The sequence below is a fragment of the Lolium perenne genome, chromosome 4 (genome assembly GCF_019359855.2).
Source record: "Lolium perenne isolate Kyuss_39 chromosome 4, Kyuss_2.0, whole genome shotgun sequence".
Taxonomy (NCBI): Eukaryota; Viridiplantae; Streptophyta; class Magnoliopsida; order Poales; family Poaceae; genus Lolium; species Lolium perenne.
In genome coordinates this window covers 116457888-116475998 of record NC_067247.2, presented here as the reverse complement: position 1 = coordinate 116475998, position 18111 = coordinate 116457888, and the positions used below count along the sequence as shown (strand labels likewise).

Genomic DNA, 18111 nt, shown 5'->3' with positions numbered 1-18111 from the left:
CTCCTTACTCTCCTTCGCGGTACCCGACCCTCCTGACCCCTCCGCAGTATGACTCTTTTGTGTTGCAAGCATCTTGTACGTTGAGCGGACGGAGAAGACCCCATCTGAATTCATGAACCAGGCCGGGAAGTCTTCGAAGTCGCTCCGAAGGGGCGTACATAAAATAACGGCTGCATCCTCCTCTCTGAATATGTCATTTATCAAGGAGATGTCCCATTGTCCAGTTAACCACTGATCATGCCATATATTTATCTCTGTCCCATCTCCAAGTCTCCAGATCATGCCCATCTTAATCACTTCAATTCCCCTCATGATACTACGCCATGTATAGGACATATTCCGCACCCTTTCAGCCTCTAGCACTAAGCTATTTGGGAAATACTTGGCATGTAATACTCTGGCACAAAGTGACATTGGATCCGTCAACAGCCTCCACGCCTGTCGAGCCAACATTGCGAGGTTAAACAGATGTAAGTCTCTGAACCACAAACCTCCATCCTTCTTTGGTTGAGCCATTTTCTTCCAGCTAATCCAATGGATCTTCCTCTTGTCCTTCTGTTGTGACCACCAGAAGCGGTTCACCATTACACTCATTTCATCACAGAGACTTTTTGTAATATCGAAGCATGACATAGCGAAAGTGGGAATAGTCTATGCACACGCCTTAATAAGCACATCCTTCGCTGCCCTTGACATCAGGCGTTCTTCCCACCCTTGTATCTTCCCCCACATTCTACCATTCAGATATGCAAAAGCTCCTTTCTTTGATCTGCCGGCATACACTGGAAGTCCCAGATATTTCTCATTTCTCGCCTCCGTATCAATCTGCAAGGTCTCCATTACTATCCTCCTCTCACTTCTTGGTGTGTTAGGGCTAAACATGGCTGCCGACTTGGAGAAATTGACAGTCTGCCCCGAGCAATCTTCATACAGAGCTAAAATATTCCGCAGATGGGTTGAGTTCTCTTCAGCAGCTTTCAAAAGAATCAACGAATCATCCGCGAACATAAGATGATTAAAACTCGGAGGATTTGCACACACCCTCACTCCCTCTAATCTTCCATCCACTTCCGCCTTATTTAGCAGACAGGAGAACGCCTCTGCACATATAAGAAAAAGGTACGGTGACAGTGGGTCACACCCTGGTGGAGTCCTCTCTGCGGCACAACTGTATCTGAATAAGTGTTGTTCACCTTAATTCTGTAGCTCACCTATGAAACACATCTCATAATTCTCTGTATCCATACTTCATTAAATCCCATCCTCCGCATCATATCCTCCAGAAAGTGCCACTCCACTCGATCATATGCTTTGCTCATATCTAATTTTATGTCCGCAAAACCTTGGGATCCAGTCCTCTTATTCTGCATAAATGTGTACACTCGTAAGCCAACATGATGTTGTCACTAATCAGCCTCCCCGGGACAAAGGCGCTCTGGTTTGGTGCGATGATTTCTGGAAGGAGCACCTTGAGTCTATTAGCTAGCACTTTGGATATTAGTTTGTACACCACATTACACAAGCTAAGAGCAACTCCAATAGTATAGCTTGTTGTTGGCTATAAACAAGATGTCATGTTATCTATAGTCAACATGTAGCCAACAAGTACAATAGTTGGCTATAAGAATGTACTACATTTTCAATGGATGGTCCACCTTTCATTCACACACCTTGCCTAGGAGCACGTGCTAGAGCTAGCTCTTGCATGAGCAGCTCTTGCATAAGAGAATGCTCTTATGCAAGAGCTAGCTCTAGCACGCGCTCCTAGGCAAGGTACGAGTTCTCTTATGCAAGAGATAGCTCTAGCACGTGCTCCTAGGCAAGGTGTGTGAATGAAAGGTGGGCCATCCATTGAAAAAGTAGTACATTTTTATAGTCAACTATTGTACTTGTTGGCTACATGTTGACTATAGATGACATGACATCTTGCTTATAGCCAACAACCGACTATACTATTGGAGTTGCTCTAATGGGCCTAAGAGCATCTCCAGTCGCGTCCCTCAAAAAACATCCGGCACGACGATTTAGGGCTCGTTTGGAGACAGCGCCGGACAAAAAGAGACTAAAAATATGTACAAAAAAGAGGCTCTTCCCAGCCGCGTCCCTCAAACAACGTCCGGATGCATGCATTTTAATAGATGGGACCATCCCATGTGGAAAAAGTAGGTGAGAGAAAGTGTGGGGGAAAGAGAATGACATGTGGGGAGGAGGGGCTGCATGCATGGTCCGGATGCTGTTTTTTGTGTAGAGTCTCTACCGGAAACGCCAGACATAAAATGAGGCGCTATTTGGCTTTAGAGGACATGACTGGAACGCATTTTTCTTCATTTTTTGTCCGCCGTATTTGGGGGACGCGACTGGAGATGCTCTAATGGCCTAAGATCCAGCACAAAACGATAAAGCTTAGTATAGCCTTTCTGGATTTTTGGGCCAGGGAACAAAACAAGAGTCAGCGTTCCGGCGTGCAACCAAACAGGCATGGCACTCTCCACGCCCCTCCCCAATCTCGCTCTGTCACTCTTTGTCGAACACTCCACTCCCAGCCTCCTCTCTTCTCTTCTCCCCTCCGCCGCCGCCGCCGCCGCCGCCGCCACCGCCTACGCCTCAACAAACCCAGCCTTCTCCTTGAAAATACAGCAGCAACATGACGCCTCCACCCTCCTTTGCTTAGGTTCCCTTCCGTTGCTGCATTCGCTTGTTTTTCTTCTTCAGGGGAAGAAAAGGTGACCGGACTCGACGAGCGCGCCGGCATCCGAGCCAGAAAGGTAAAGATGAATGTACCGCGCGCTGTTTTTACAGATGCTCTTGGTCTGATGCGAAACTGTGATTGCCAGTGCCCAATGGCGCTAGTTCAGGGCTCATACGAAAATTTGCGTGATTCTTGTTTTCAGAGTAACCAGCGCGTCAAATCGGCTAATGGTTCGTTTGCTCTAGAGTTGAGATGGATTCGATCTGGTTTATGTGTTTATGCTGGGATAGATACACCCCATCTTGGACTTTCTTAGGATTTGTGCATTGTTTGTGCCTTGGGTCATATTTGTCTCAGATATGTGTTGGGAGTGACTTTGCAAAATGAAAATGTAATTAGTCCGCTGGCATGTAAAATTCAAGTCTGCTGCCTTGATTGGAGCAAGGACAGAGATGTCATACTTTTGCCAACTCTCTTCGTGCTTCTAGACTATTGGCCGCCATGCTGAAACTGTAATTTTTGTGGTGGCTATGAGTTAACACTCTATAGTTTTTTTGCGAATCAACACTCTGTAGTTAGCTAACTAGCCAGATCGAGTAATAGAGACTGTCTGGTTCAGGCCAATCCTAACAGGGGAGACATTACGAGGAATGCTGCTTGTTTCTTTACTTCATATGGGAGAACTTCTTTGTTAACGTTCATGTGTAAAATTTGAGTTCCCACTGAGATTAAGAGGGTAAGATTTACATTTAGGTTTGAGTGTCAGCCTAGGGTTATTATAACTTACAATGCTGATGATCACTTTCTGAGATGAAAGCACTCTGGTTTTATGAATGATTGGATGCTCTTAATTCCTTTTGCGCCATGATCTCATGAATGTACCAATATTATGTATTTTTGCTTGGCAAAGTCAGTCTTCCATTCATGCCCATATTGTTAGACATTTCTTGCATTTAAATTTTAGACGAGGTTACCATACAAATTTGCAGTATATAGGGTAATCTGTTAATAAAACAACTGACCAGTGCTTTGTTCTGTTAAAAAAAATTGATAAACCATGTTCTTTTGAATGATGCTTCATTGTGTACGAGTGTTGATGAACACAGTTCTGCAGGGTTGTCTACCATTTGTGACATTTTTATTATCCCCTTATCAGTACTCATTTTTTGAATAAGGGAATAATTCTTAGGATTAATATACACAATTTAACCAATCGACTTGAAACTTTTCTGCAGAAACTTTAATTTAAATATGGTTAAGGCTGACACTACATGTGTTTCATTATGTATTTCAGTTCAGTGGGGTTAGGTGCTGTCATTAAAGCACCTCTTCTAGAAAAGTTTATGAATCTTAAAAAGATAGTAGTTAATATTAAGTGAGGGGAAATTTGTACCAACAAACTATTGAACAAACTTATGCATACAGATTTAAAAACTAGGCTAATACACCCCCAATAATATTTTGATTAATACAAATTTACACCATCTAATATTAACTGATTTGCTTTGAATTCGTAGAATTTTCTAAAAGAGGAGTGCCATAGCACAAGTTGTGGATTTGTTTTTAGATGCTGAGCATAAACTAGAAACTGGTGATCTGGCAGTGGTTTTGTTTCATCGAAATTTTCCAGTGGCCCTTTGCATGCTCGCCCTAATCTACGACTCACCTTGAAAATATGTATTTTTTGGTGATCCAGATCTTTGCATTTTACTTCAAATGCTTATCAGTTATCACACCTTTACCATCAGTTCAAATGCTAATACTACCCTGTACACGACATTTACAACGCACCAGTGGTCTCCTAAGGTTATTTTTGTTGTATGTACCTTTACTAGTATTCATTTTAGGTCCCTAGAATCGATTAGACGTACTTATCCTACATGCTCTGAAAACAGAGGTCTTAGTAACTCTAGTAGAGGTTCTGACAGACTGTAATAGTACATATTACGTTTACATAAGACAGTTCTCGGGTAGCACTATGTGCTTAAATAACAATCACCTGTTGGTTTTACACAACATAGGAAAATGCACCCTCATTTCGTTCATAATTATTTTCTTGAACAATATTTCCTTCATAATTATATCATTTTAGTGTCTCTGTGGTTGTTTGGCATGATTAGTGGGATCATAGGGTGCTTTGAATATCTCAATATTGTACTTGCAGTTCCACCATCATTTAATAGTACAATATTGGATCTTCATTATAGTAATTTGTATTTGAATTTGTAAGAGTTAAGATGCAGAATAAAAGTTCAGGAACCTGTATGTGCATTTGATTTAGTATAGTACTGCCCCATCATGCCAACTTTGTCTGAAGGGAGCTGCCTTACAATACTCTCGGTTTTGCTCTTAATCACTTTTTGTTCGATAAAGGAGCATAGCCACAGCCTCTGCATCAATAGATGCACACGGCTTGCTTTATTAAAAAAGATGTATCAAGTCTCAAAAGTTCCAACGGTTTATAAGTTTTCTGTTTGATACTGAATAGTGACCAGTGTCATTTTCATAAAAAGAGAAGAGAAAAAACAAGCACTACAAACTGCTACCGTTGTTTCAGTGTGTGTCATCAGGCCAAAGAGAACTAGTGTGCTGCGCCTGCGTTTGTTACATTCGTAGTTGGAATATTCTATTGCATAGTTAACACTATTCTCTACTTGCCCTTCCTCTCTTCTGGCAAACCAGCACTATCTTAGAACTTAACAGCCATATCTAATTGTCACAGAGTGCTGCACATGGCTTCCAAGTTTCAGCTCCTGCCCTTCTGTGCCGTTGCAGTTGTTGTCGCTTCGCTCTTCCACCCCTGTGCATCCGCTGAGTTTCACCGTGAGCTCTCCAGCTGGTCCGGTGGCATCGCGACATGGTATGGTGATGCTAATGGCGCGGGAAGTGAAGGTAATAGATACTGTATATGAGATTTTGTATTGCTACCTCTTCCCAAACTGGCGCTTATCTTGAAGTAAATGTCTGATGTGTGCATGCCTGAATACCTGTGCTGTAGGTGGTGCATGTGGGTACCAGTATGCTGTTGACCAGCCACCGTTCTCATCCATGATTGCCGCAGGCAGCCCCTTCATCTACGATTCTGGCGATGGCTGCGGTTCGTGCTACCGGGTACATGCAGCTCTATACAACTGACTCCATATGCATGACTGCAATCGTCTGTCATTTGACATTTGGAGATCTTGGTTCATCAGGTGGTGTGCGGTGGCAATGAAGCTTGCTCTGGTATTCCGGTGACTGTCGTCATCACAGATCAGGGGCCTGGTGGCCCTTGCCTTAGCGAACTAGTTGACGGCCAGTGCCAGAATGAGGCTGCCCACTTCGACATGAGCGGGACTGCATTCGGTGCCATGGCAAAGCCTGGCCAGGCTGACCAACTCCGCGGTGCTGGCCTCCTCCAAATCCAGTACACCCGGTACGCATACATGGATGAACATACCTCATTGTTACTCTGCATGGCTTCTTGAGCATATGGGAGTGTTTTGTTCGATAGTCGACATTAATCGGTTATTTTAGCAATGTGTGATTTTACAGGGTGCAGTGTGAGTGGACTGGAGTAGACTTAACCTTCAAAGTAGACGCCGGCTCAAACCCAAACTACCTGGCCGTGCTTGTTGAGTATGAGGACAGCGAGAGCGACCTCTCGGCCGTCGACCTCGCGCAGAGCGGAGGTTATGGGGCAACATCAGCGTGGATCCCAATGCAGCAGTCCTGGGGCGCAGTGTGGAAGCTCAACTCCGGTTCCACCCTCCATGGGCCGTTCTCCATCCGCCTGACGTTCAGGTCCGGCAGGATGCTCGTCGCCAGCAATGCCATACCTGCTGGGTGGAACCCTGGTGTGGCGTACCGGCCAGGCGGCGTGGCGGTGAGGGCGAGCGGTGGCCGCCGGGGCTACAGGTCGGAAGGAAGATTGAGCGCGCTGTATCGCCTTCTGCTGGTGCTTGTTGTATTCCTCCAGTTGTGATGTCATGTGAACCTGGTGGTTGTCTGAGTGAGTGAGACTGGTCATCGATTAACCGGACGGATTTTTTGATAAGCAATTACATCCAGCCTCTGCACGACTAGGGTGCACACAGCCGTTTTAATAGTCTTAGTATCACAAAAATGTCAAACTAAAGGAGAACATAGGCGAAATACATATCGAAACGACGAAACATATGACGCCTAAGATGCCGGTGGGGCTTCAATCCGTAGACTATGCTGCCACCCATGTAGGGAAAAAGTATCCCTCGCCGTAGCCTCCAACCGTGTACAGACCTCCGTAAATAGGTCTCGGTTCTCCAAGCGCTGAAGAGGTAACCACAAACGGAGAATACCTGTACATCTGTAGATGACCTGCAACAAAGAACAATTTTTATCATTAAAAATCTTATCATTTCTACTCAGCCATAGCGCCCAGATCACTGCAAGCGCACCCACCCTAAGAAGCAACTTAAACCTTGAATCTATACCATGAAGCCAATTGCCAAAGACATTGGCCACACTAGTCGGAGGGAACAAGGTAGACGCTACTTGGATGACAGACCAAATAGATCTCGCAAACTGGCACTGGAAGAAGAGGTGTTTAATAGTTTCATCATGATGATAAAAAACACATCGCTTACTTCCTTGCCAATTACGCTTGACAAGATTATCTTTGGTGAGGATGACCCCTCGACGAAGATACCATCCGAATATTTTTATTTTTAATGGTATCTTCATCTTCCAAATTTTCTTATTATTATCCACTGGTACATCAGAATGAAGTATGGCGTTGTATAAAGATTTGACCGAAAAAGAACCATCTACGTGTAAATTCCACCTAAATTCATCTGGTTCAGGTGATAGATTGATATCCCCCAGCCTTTGGATTAAGGTATTCCACGCCAATAGCCTTTGTCCTAGCAAAACTCGTCTGAACGTCACATTCGGAGGAGAGGTAGCCATTACTGTAGCAATGGTATCTCCTTTGCGATGGACGATACTATACAACGCAGGATACTGTTCACTTAGGGGTGCATTGTCTAACCAAGCATCTTCCCAGAACCGTATCTGTGCTCCATTCTTAATTGAGAAAGTTCCATGGCGTAGAAAGACATTTTTTGTCGCCATTAGACCAGCCCAGAAGTGTGAATCCCCGGGTTTCCAAACCACTTGGGACAACGTCTTTGAGCCTATATACTTTCTCCGAAGAATAGTTTGCCAAATCCCATCCTCGGTAAGGAGCTTAAATAGCCATTTACCCAGCAGAGCTGAATTCTTGACCTCTAGATCATGAACTCCAAGCCCGCCTTGATCTTTGGGACTACAAACTATACTCCATTTGACCAGCCGATACTTCTTTTTCTCGCTGTCCCCTTGCCAAAAGAATCTGGATCGATAATAATCGAGTTTATGCAGAATTCCTTTTGGCACTAGGAAGAATGATAACATATACAGTACCATATTTGTCAGTACTGAATTAATGAGTATCAATCTCCCTCCCAGGGACAACAATTTACCTTTCCAACTACTAAGGCGCTTCTGTAATCTTTCTTCCACTATTTTCCATTCAGCAATCGTAAGTCTCCGATAATGAATCGGAATCCCCAAATAGCGAATAGGAAATTGGCCTTGCCCACAACCGAACAACTCTGTATAAAGAGTTGTATCATCATGGGCATCACCGAAACAGAACAACTCGCTTTTATGGAAATTGATTTTCAATCCCGATAGCTGCTCAAAAGCCGTCAGAATTAATTTCAGGTTTTGAGCTTTCTCGAGATCGTGATCCATAAATAGAATTGTATCGTCGGCATATTGAAGGATAGATAAACCACCATCGACGAGATGTGGAATCACACCTTCAATCTGACCATCAGACTTGGCCCGCTCTATGAGTATAGCCAGCATGTCCGCCACAATGTTGAATAACATAGGTGATAACGGATCCCCTTGGCGTAACCCTTTTCGTGTTTGGAAATAATGGCCGGTGTCATCATTCACCCGAATTGCCACACTACCTCCATACACAAAATCATTTATTAAAGCGCGCCATTCAGGAGAAAAACCTTTCATCCTGAGTGTCTGTTGAAGGAAAGACCATTTGACCTTGTCATAAGCCTTTTCAAAATCTAATTTTAAAATAACCCCATTTAATTTCTTAGTATGCATCTCATGTACCGTCTCATGCAAAACCGCAACTCCATCAAGGATATTTCGTCCTTGCATGAAGGCGGTTTGTGATGGCTGAACTACATGATCCGCAACCGTATTAAGTCTAATGGTGGCCACTTTCGTGAAAATCTTGAAACTTACGTTTAAGAGGAAAATAGGTCTATATTGTTGAATCCTTTCTGCCTCATTAAATTTCGGTAACAAGATTACTTCACCAAAATTTAGACGAAATAATTCTAGTTGTCCTGTATGCAAAGCACCGAACAAATCTAGAAGATCCGCTTTAATAGTATCCCAGAAAGTTTGATAAAACTCTGCTGGAAAACCATCGGGACCCGGCGCTTTGTTGCATTCCATTTGGAAAATAGCCTTCTGCACTTCTTCCTCAGAATAAGGTGCAGTTAGTAAGCCATTTTCCTCTATAGAAACTTGAGGTATATCAGCTGTTAAGCCCTCATTTAGAGAAAAAGAGCTTTCGTCTGGAGGACCAAACAAGCCTTTATAATAATTAGTAATATAAGATTTGAGTTGCTCATGGCCTTCGATCAACCCTTCATCTTGAGTAAGAGAGTGAATACGTTTTTTCCGATGTCTCCCATTGGCTATACCATGGAAATACCGCGTATTCGAATCTCCTTCTAGAATGAATTGGGCTTTAGATCGTTGATACCATTTGAGTTCCTCCTCGCGAAGGAGACCCGCCATCTGCGCATTGGATTGATTCTTAAGTTCAATCTCAAGCGTAGACAAAGGTCTTACCTCAGCAACCGCCTCAAGCTCATCAATCAGAGTTGATAAGCGAGCCTTTTCCTTCTTAAGAATGCCAGTCATATGGGTAGCCCAACCAGAGAGATGTCTGCGCATTGCACGCATCTTATTATTCCATCTCAGGATTGGATTGCCACCACCCACCGGTCTTTCCCAAACCTTCTTCACCATCTCATGGAACCCATCTCTCTGTAGCCAGCCTAGTTCAAATTTGAAAGGCCGCTTACAAACAGTTCGGAGATTTCCAGTAGTTAGAAGGATAGGAGCATGGTCAGACAATTTTTTAATACGTTCTAGTGCACGGACAGACACCATTGGGTATTTATCTTCCCATTCAGTATCCATCAACACGCGATCTAGCTTTTCGTATGTAGGTTCAGGCAAGCTGTTTGCCCAAGTAAACTGTCGACCAGACATAAACACCTCTCTTAAGTCAAGGCTATCAATGACAGCGTTAAACAAGAAAGGCCAATGTCCATCAAAAAGACCTTTACTTTTTTCATGAGGAAATCTTAGTAAATTAAAATCTCCACCGATCAAAATCGGATAGGGATTATCTTTAGTAAGATTTACCAACTCACGTAAAAAGTCAGCCTTAAAAGCGTCTTGGGCGGCACCATACACGGCAACCAGACTCCACATGAAACCATCAGCTTTATTCTGAATGTCGAGCTTAATGTGATACTCGCCATCAGAACTAGCTAGAACAGTCATAGTGTCTATTCGGACGCCAACTAAAATGCCACCAGACCTACCACGAGGTGGGCGAGAATACCACTGAAAGTTAATCCCGCCTGATAAACGGTCGAGGAAACTTTGTGAGAACTTCCGCCTATCCGTCTCTGATATTGCAATAAAATCTAAATCATAGTTTCTACAACCGTCGGCAATGTGAGAATTCTTAGCCAAGTCACCAAGACCTCTGCTATTCCGAAACATGCCATTCATTGAGAAACTATTTTAGATTTGAAGATTTTGCTATATCTACGAGACTTCTTCCCAGCTGAAGACCGAGAACCTCGTGCTGAAGCTTTTAAGTCATAGACTGAACTAAGCTCCGAGTGTTCTAAGTCAACTTCTGAGATATTACCAATGATAGCCGAGAGAAGCTGACCATCTATGATGTCATCCTCTTCATCATCGTCTATCACAGGAGTTTCAAGCCCAGTGGAGACGTTCGGAACAACCGTTAAACGGTCAAGTTCCGTCTGTCTCAACACATTAGCCGAAACTGAGATCTCATCAGACGTGTTACCCAATGAGACCCCAAGACTACTCAAATTAGAGGAAATACGTGAATCTGAAAATGAAGTAAAAGACTTGGATGGTTGTTTCGTACCAGCCGTGTCGAGGTTCAACTCCGCCTTGCGTCGCATGGCTCGCTGCATGACATCCTCATCCGTCGCCCCCGACCCATCTTCCGCAAGCGCGTACCTCCCACTTCGCCTCACCGTCGGCTGAACGACAGGCGGAAGGACAGCGGGAAGAGGCTGCTGCAAGGTGGAGACTGGCGGAGGTGAAGCCGAACGCGGTGACGAAGCCGACGAAGTAGACGTAGAATCCGACACAACAGGGGAAAAGGTCGATGAAGCCCCCTGCATAGCGCCAGAACGCGGTGAGCCCCCGTCCATAGGCGACGGTGTCAAAGACACAAGGGCCTCCTCCGCCCGTGGAGACGACTCATGTGCCCCAGACGGCCCGCCCGCCCGAGAGAGCACGGTCTCAGACTCGTGCGTCCCCTCGAGGTTCGCTCCATCCCCAGGACATGAGAACGTCACCTGCAGCCCCTCCATGGCGGGCTGCTGCCAGGTCGGTGGAAACGTGGGCTGCAGCGCAACCGAGGAGGTGAGCTGCGACGTGGGCGTCACGACCGGCTCGGCGTGCTGTGACGTGGTCGCGTCCGTGTGCTGACCCAGCGCGGGGCCCGTGGCGGACGCCGTGGCTGCCAGCAACGTGTCCATCGACGGCGCGTGCTGCAGCCCAGCCTCCGTGGCCGGCTGCTGCAAAGCCGCCGAGTCCTCCAAAGGTTGCGACGAGTCCCGACCACACGCCGGCTCCGTCTGTGTCGAAGTAGAAGACGGGTCCGGCGCCCCCAGCGGCGTGCGTGGCGAAGAAGGCGTAGGAGCAGTAGATGACACCGGTCGAGTGCGTCCCTGCATGAACGTCCGTACTCTGGACGGAGAAGCAGACCGAGAGAGTGAAGGTCGTGAAGCGACTAGGTGAGGAGATTCCGCCCTAGCACGAGCCACAATCTGTCGTCCTCTGTCCGTCATCGGCGAGTGGTTGAAAGGAGTCAGAGCCACCTGCTCAACTGGCACCGCTGAAGCACCCTGAGACTGTGTCTGTGGAAGTCCATCTACCTCCATATTCGCCGTATCCGGCGCAGCATCCGCCGCAGCGTCATCAAAACGCTCCTCCTCAAAACCGTGAGAGCCGTCATCATCACCTCCGTCCTTCCAGAAAAAGGGACGAAACCTAGCATCCGGCTTAAACCCCGCTGCTTCCCGACGAAAGCGAAATCTGTAACCATTAAGCTGTAGTAGTGCAATCACGTGCAAGCATCCTTTATCTTTCTCCAACACCGAAGGATCACGCATGGCCACAAGAATACGAATAATCCCCAGGCTCCGAAGGGAAACTAGATCAACGTCAAGAGTGGTGCCAATAAGAGACCCCACAGCCCAGAGACCTAAAAAGTGTCGAACAGAGTCAGGTACACCCTCGACATGCACCCAAACAGGCTTCATCACAAACTCCGGAGTAATATCCTGGTGCACCCAAGAAGAAAAAAGGGCATGTGCACTAATCTTGGGCACACTCATCTGCATCCCATCTATCCTCAACAGATCCTCGGCTGTAGGTATACCAACAAGAAAAGCATTAACCCCATGTGGCACCGCCTCCCACTTCCATGAAGGATTCCCAGGACACATACGAGCCATAAGACTCTGAATATCTGCAGCTGAAACTACACCCTCTCCTGACACCTGCACCAAAGCTGTAGGTGCTCCAGACGCAATCAACTAAGGCTTAAAAACAGAGTCCGGGAGCTGAAGATCAAGCGTGGCGTCATTACCACAACCGACAAAAAAGCTCGTAGGTCTCGGCAGCTTCAGGATTGGACACCGAATGGTGGGGTGCTCCCCAGAATCACACACCAGACAATAATGAACAGCCTTACAATCCTTGGTTGCATGTGTATTAACGGCGCACTTCCAACATCGCCCCACCTTCTTTTGCTTCACCGCTGGGGCATCAGGAACTGCAGGCGCCTGCAAAGGAGCCATAAGTGCATCAGAATTCGCCACCAAAGGTGGCTGTACCATAGGCAGCGTCGCAGACTGTCCCAATGGAGGTATCGGCTGTCCCACAGGAGGCCCAGACTCTCCCACCGAAGGTACTGGCTGCGCCACCGTAGTGGCACTTTTCTTCTTCCTTCTCTTTTTCACTTGTCCCAGCTGTGGCGGTGGCTGCTGATAAATAGATGGCTGCACCATACTCTGCTGACCAGTAATTGGATATTGAAATTGACCTTGGTACTGCGGATACGACGGCTGCGGCATGTATTGCATCTGGGGTACAGGCGGACGGAACCCATAAGGCAGGCGCGGCGTAGGTGCAGCCGGTCTAGGGGGAGGCGCAGCCTGCGGCATGGGCATCCCGGTCGGCCAACCTTGGAAGCCGGGTGGTCCCATATATAGACCGGCAGACGGAGCAGCTGTGGTCGCCGGTGGAGCCGACCCCGGCATGGTCGATGTAGAGCCTGGCGTCGGCACCGGCGCCCCAGGAGGAGCGGACGGCCTCGAAGGCCCGGCCATCTCCGTGACCCCGGCAACCACCTGTACGAAAGAACGGCGCTGCACCGAAACTGTTGAGGAAGCTGGGAAGAACGACGACGTAGCGCAGGGCGTGGCGGTTGGAGCAGGAACGGCGGCGGCGAAGGAAACAGGAAGAGAAGACGGTACGCGCTGATCGATCAGACGTGATCGTATGCGATCAGCGTGCGCCCTCTGCATGGCCGCCACGGCCCGACCCAGACCGGCCCAACGAGGAAGCGGCCCACCAACTGCTGCCGAAGATCCCGCCTCGCCCTCCTCCCGCGTTTGAAATCGCGGCCAGAAAATCGGCAGTGTCAACGGCGGCGAGTTGGCCGTAGAGACCACCGCCGCCACATTGACCGCCGTCGTCGGCGACCGAAGACCCTCCCCCACCGCACGAGCCGACAAGGCGGCCTCCCCGGCCGGAAAAAAATCGGCCAGCACAGCCGGCGGAGTGATCCGCTTGGGAGGAAGCGGGCCTTTCCAGGTCTTCATCTTCACCGGCGGTTTGGGGAGGCGGAATACCGGCGGTGCAGAAGCCGCCGTTCTTCCACCCTCCGCAGCCTTGACCAATCTAGCGGGAGACGAAGACCTGGCTCGTTGTCCATTCGCACCATCGATCGGCTTCTTCTCCCACGAGCGGGACTCCGCCGTAGGGAAACCTATCTTGGTCCAAAAGTCTTCCAGCCGCCCGCTCTCACCCTGATCTCCGGCGATGTCGAGAGGTAGCACACGCGGCACGTCGTCGAATCCGCGCCATGCCACTTCCTCCGCCACTGAGATCTCTTCTTCATCCTCAGACTCGCCTAGGAGATCGTAGCGAGATCCCGATCCAGGGGGACCGACCAACGGCTCGAGCACCGGGCAGCTCGGCGGTAGAACCAGCCGCCGCCGGGGTCTCCGCTCCGGCGTGATCCAGCCCGCCACGCTCGCCTCACTCATCCCCCCCGTCCGCTAATTTTAACCGGACGGATGGATGGATTAGATCTGTGTTTTCCTGTAGTTTCGAGGACTGATTGCAAGTTGTTGTGGTTCAGACTTCAAAGTGAGCGGCCAATTCTTGCATCTGGCTAGTGTAGTTTAGCCTGAACAATCTTTGTGAATATGTTTCATTAACCTGGTTTCGTTGGTCAAACGAAGTATTTTTGTCCCTGAAGAACTGATGCTGGGATCTTACTTCCATATCAACTACCACCACCAGCAAATCTCGTATCGGTGTTAAGATATAATCTCATGTCGGTGTTGGTGTGGATTGGTTTCAGCGGAGAGAGGGGGGAATGGCAGACGCGGTAAACGGAGGGAGAGGAGGAAGCAAAATTGGAGAAGCGCCGGGAAGCCGAAATCCAGCAACTGCTGGGCGCGTATCCATCCCACTAGCCTATTCTAAACTGAAATCCCGCCCAAAATTTTGTGCGCGAATCTGAATTCTAATGAGGAGCATGGCGCGTAAACCAATCCCTTGCTGAAATCACCCTCCCCATTTTTCTGTGTGGATATCCGAAAATGCAACTGCCAACCGCTCGTTTCTGGCAACCGGCGGCATTGGTTCGTGTCATCTTGAAGCCCAAACAATGGAATTGTGTATATAAACCGAAGGATCGTGCCATGCGCTAGCTATTTTCGGTGCAGAAAACAAACAGAATCATCAGCACAAACAAACCGCTACCTACAGAATCGGAATGAACAAGCAGAGCAACTTGTCTGCAAGCAAAAGGCAGTATCTGCATAAATTTCAGAGATCCACAAAGATAGAACAGAACAGATGGAACCCAGAGGACCATAGAACAGATCAAATAAACAAGCTCACTGCATGAACTAAAAGAGAAGAATCAACAGGCGAGATAAAACCAACCTAAATGGCACAGGTAATATGAAGAACATTAGTACAAACTTGAGACTGAAATACCAGTGCTGTTACAACTTGCCAGCACATTTTTCTTACTACAGAATCACACGGTCATGAGACATGACACACTGGAGCATCTAACTACGGAGTACAACTGGAACATGGAAGTAGTACCACGGAGACCGGCGAAACATGAGACCCTCCTAGGAGGAGGCAGACGAGCCTAGGAAGAGGTGAACTTGGTGACGGCCTTGGTGCCCTCAGAGACGGCGTGCTTGGCGAGCTCGCCGGGGAGGACGAGGCGGACGGAGGTCTGGATCTCCCGGGACGTGATGGTGGGCTTCTTGTTGTACCTCGCAAGCTTGGCGGACTCCCCGGCCAATTTCTCAAAAATGTCGTTGATGAAGGAGTTCATGATGGACATGGCCTTGGAGGAGATGCCGATGTCGGGGTGCACCTGCTTGAGCACCTTGAAGATGTAGATCTTGTAGGTCTCGACGCTCTTCTTGGCCTTCTTCTTGCCCTTCTTCTCGCCGCCCTCCTTGGCGGCGGTCTTCCCGGCGGGCAGGCTCTTTCCCGCCTTGGGCTTCTTGGCAGCGGGGGTCTTCTTGGCCTTCTCGGTCGCCGGCTCCTCCTCCACGGGCTTCTTCTCCGCCGGCTTCTTCTCGGCCTTGGGCGCCATGGGTACTGCTGCGGATTCGACGGGGAGGGAGGTGGAAGAAGAGGTGGGGAATTGGTTGCAGATGAGATGTGAAGAAGGGAGGAGCGGGCGGGATGATTATATAGAAGGGAGGAGACGAATGCTCATTGGTGGAGGGGTGGGTAACGCGGATCGGTGATTCCAACTAACACCAGCCGTTCGCCCCTGTTCCCGATGGACGGTCCGGATGCGTTTCGACGCGGATCGTCAGTAGGACCTGCAGCTCTCCCACAATAAGCTCTGACAAAATCATACTCCGTATTATCACCCAAGTTCAGAGTTCAGACTCTAGACTAGCATACAGCAAAATACAGTACAGTACACTTATGTAGCTGAAGTACAAGCCCAAACACGAATTAAAAATACCTATACGACAATTAACTCCTCGCTCTTTATAGAGGTTTTACCCATGTTATTTCCTCTTCTAATCATTGTCCAAGGAAAAGTAATAAGGTAGCTCATACTTTAGCTAGTAAGGCAGTAGGATCTCAGTTCATCATTTGGCTCGATGGTCAACCTGATTTTCTTATTGAGATGCTTGCAAACGATATAAATATTTTTGATGATCAATAAAGTTGTTATGATAGCTTTCCCTCAAAAAAAATAATGACTGAAAAGTTGCTCCCAACCAAAAAGATATAAATTAACGATAATGAAACAGATGCCCTATTGGCATATTTCCTCAAGAGCAGCAGTTGTTTGCGCATGCACAAGAGTAGCATCAACGTGCACACTGCTTCAAAACCGAACTACTTCGCAATTAATCTGTCACTAGAGGCTGGTAGGGGCGGCCAAAAGACACTGATTGATATCTTACTCTCATCGCCCACTCTAATACGATATTCAGCTTATATTTTACAAAAGAGTTTTTTTCTTTCATGCCTTCGGATTCTTAGTTGTACTCAGTTTTTTTCAGCTCCTTAGTTTTTCCTCAGTTTTCCCCAAGCCCTTGTCTGGATTCCGCAGAAGGAGCTCAGACGGGAGGATTTCGTTTAGTTCCGTGCTGACGTGTGGGCCTGATACGTCTCCGACGTATCGATAATTTCTTATGTTCTATGTCATATTATTGATGATACCTACATGTTTTATGCATACTTTATGTCATATTCGTGCATTTTCTGGAACTAACCTATTAACAAGATGCCGAAGTGCCAGTTCCTGTTTTCTGCTGTTTTTGGTTTCAGAAATCCTAGTAACGAAATATTCTCGGAATTGGACGAAACAAAGACCCAGGGGCCTATTTTGCCACGAACCTTCCAGAAGACCGAAGAGCATACGAAGTGGGGCCACGAGGTGGCCAAACCACATGGCGACGCGGCCAAGGGGGGGGCCGCGCCGCCCTGTGGTGTGGGCCCCTCGTCAGGCCCCCGACTCTGCCCTTCCGCCTACTTAAAGCCTCCGTCGCGAAACCCGTGAGGCGGAAAAACCACGAGACGGAAAACCTTACTGAGACGCCGCCGCCGCCGATCCCATCTCGGGAGATTCTGGAGATCTCCTCCGGCACCCTGCCGGAGAGGGGATTCATCTCCCGGAGGACTCTACACCGCCATGGTCGCCTCCGGAGTGATGAGTGAGTAGTTCACCCCTGGACTATGGGTCCATAGCAGTAGCTAGATGGTTGTCTTCTCCTCATTGTGCTTCATTGTTGGATCTTGTGAGCTGCCTAACATGATCAAGATCATCTATCTGTAATTCTATATGTTGTGTTTGTCGGGATCCGATGGATAAAGAATACCATGTCATGTTAATTATCAAGTTATTACATATGTGTTGTTTATGATCTTGCATGCTCTCCGTTACTAGTAGAGGCTCTGGCCAAGTTTTTGCTTTTAACTCCAAGAGGGAGTATTTATGCTCGATAGTGGGTTCATGCCTGCATTGATACCTGGGACAGTGACAGAAAGTTCTAAGGTTGTGTTGTGTTGTTGCCACTAGGGATAAAACATTGGCGCTATGTCCGAGGATGTAGTTTTTGATTACATTACGCACCATACTTAATGCAATTGTATGTTGCTTTGCAACTTAATACTGGAAGGGGTTCGGACGATAACCTGAAGGTGGACTTTTTAGGCATAGATGCAGTTGGATGGCGGTCTATGTACTTTGTCGTAATGCCCAATTAAATCTCACTATACTTATCATGTCATGTATGTGC

General features: G+C 47.6%; 2 protein-coding genes across 2 annotated transcripts; one reads left to right on the top strand and one right to left on the bottom strand.

Annotated features, from left to right (window-relative positions):
* Nucleotides 1–2641: 2641 nt before the first annotated feature.
* On the top strand, nucleotides 2642–6720 carry LOC127293700 (expansin-B12). Its single transcript, XM_051323340.2, has 5 exons — nucleotides 2642–2765; nucleotides 5412–5581; nucleotides 5688–5800; nucleotides 5884–6104; nucleotides 6224–6720. The coding sequence occupies exons 2-5, from the start codon at nucleotides 5422–5424 to the stop codon at nucleotides 6651–6653; spliced, it is 924 nt and encodes a 307-aa protein (XP_051179300.1). The 5' UTR covers nucleotides 2642–2765; nucleotides 5412–5421; the 3' UTR covers nucleotides 6654–6720.
* An 8561-nt stretch (nucleotides 6721–15281) lies between these two features.
* LOC127293699 (histone H2B.1-like) lies at nucleotides 15282–16023 on the bottom strand. The gene has a single exon (XM_051323339.1). The coding sequence runs from the start codon at nucleotides 15936–15938 to the stop codon at nucleotides 15480–15482; it is 459 nt and encodes a 152-aa protein (XP_051179299.1). The 5' UTR covers nucleotides 15939–16023; the 3' UTR covers nucleotides 15282–15479.
* Nucleotides 16024–18111: the final 2088 nt, after the last annotated feature.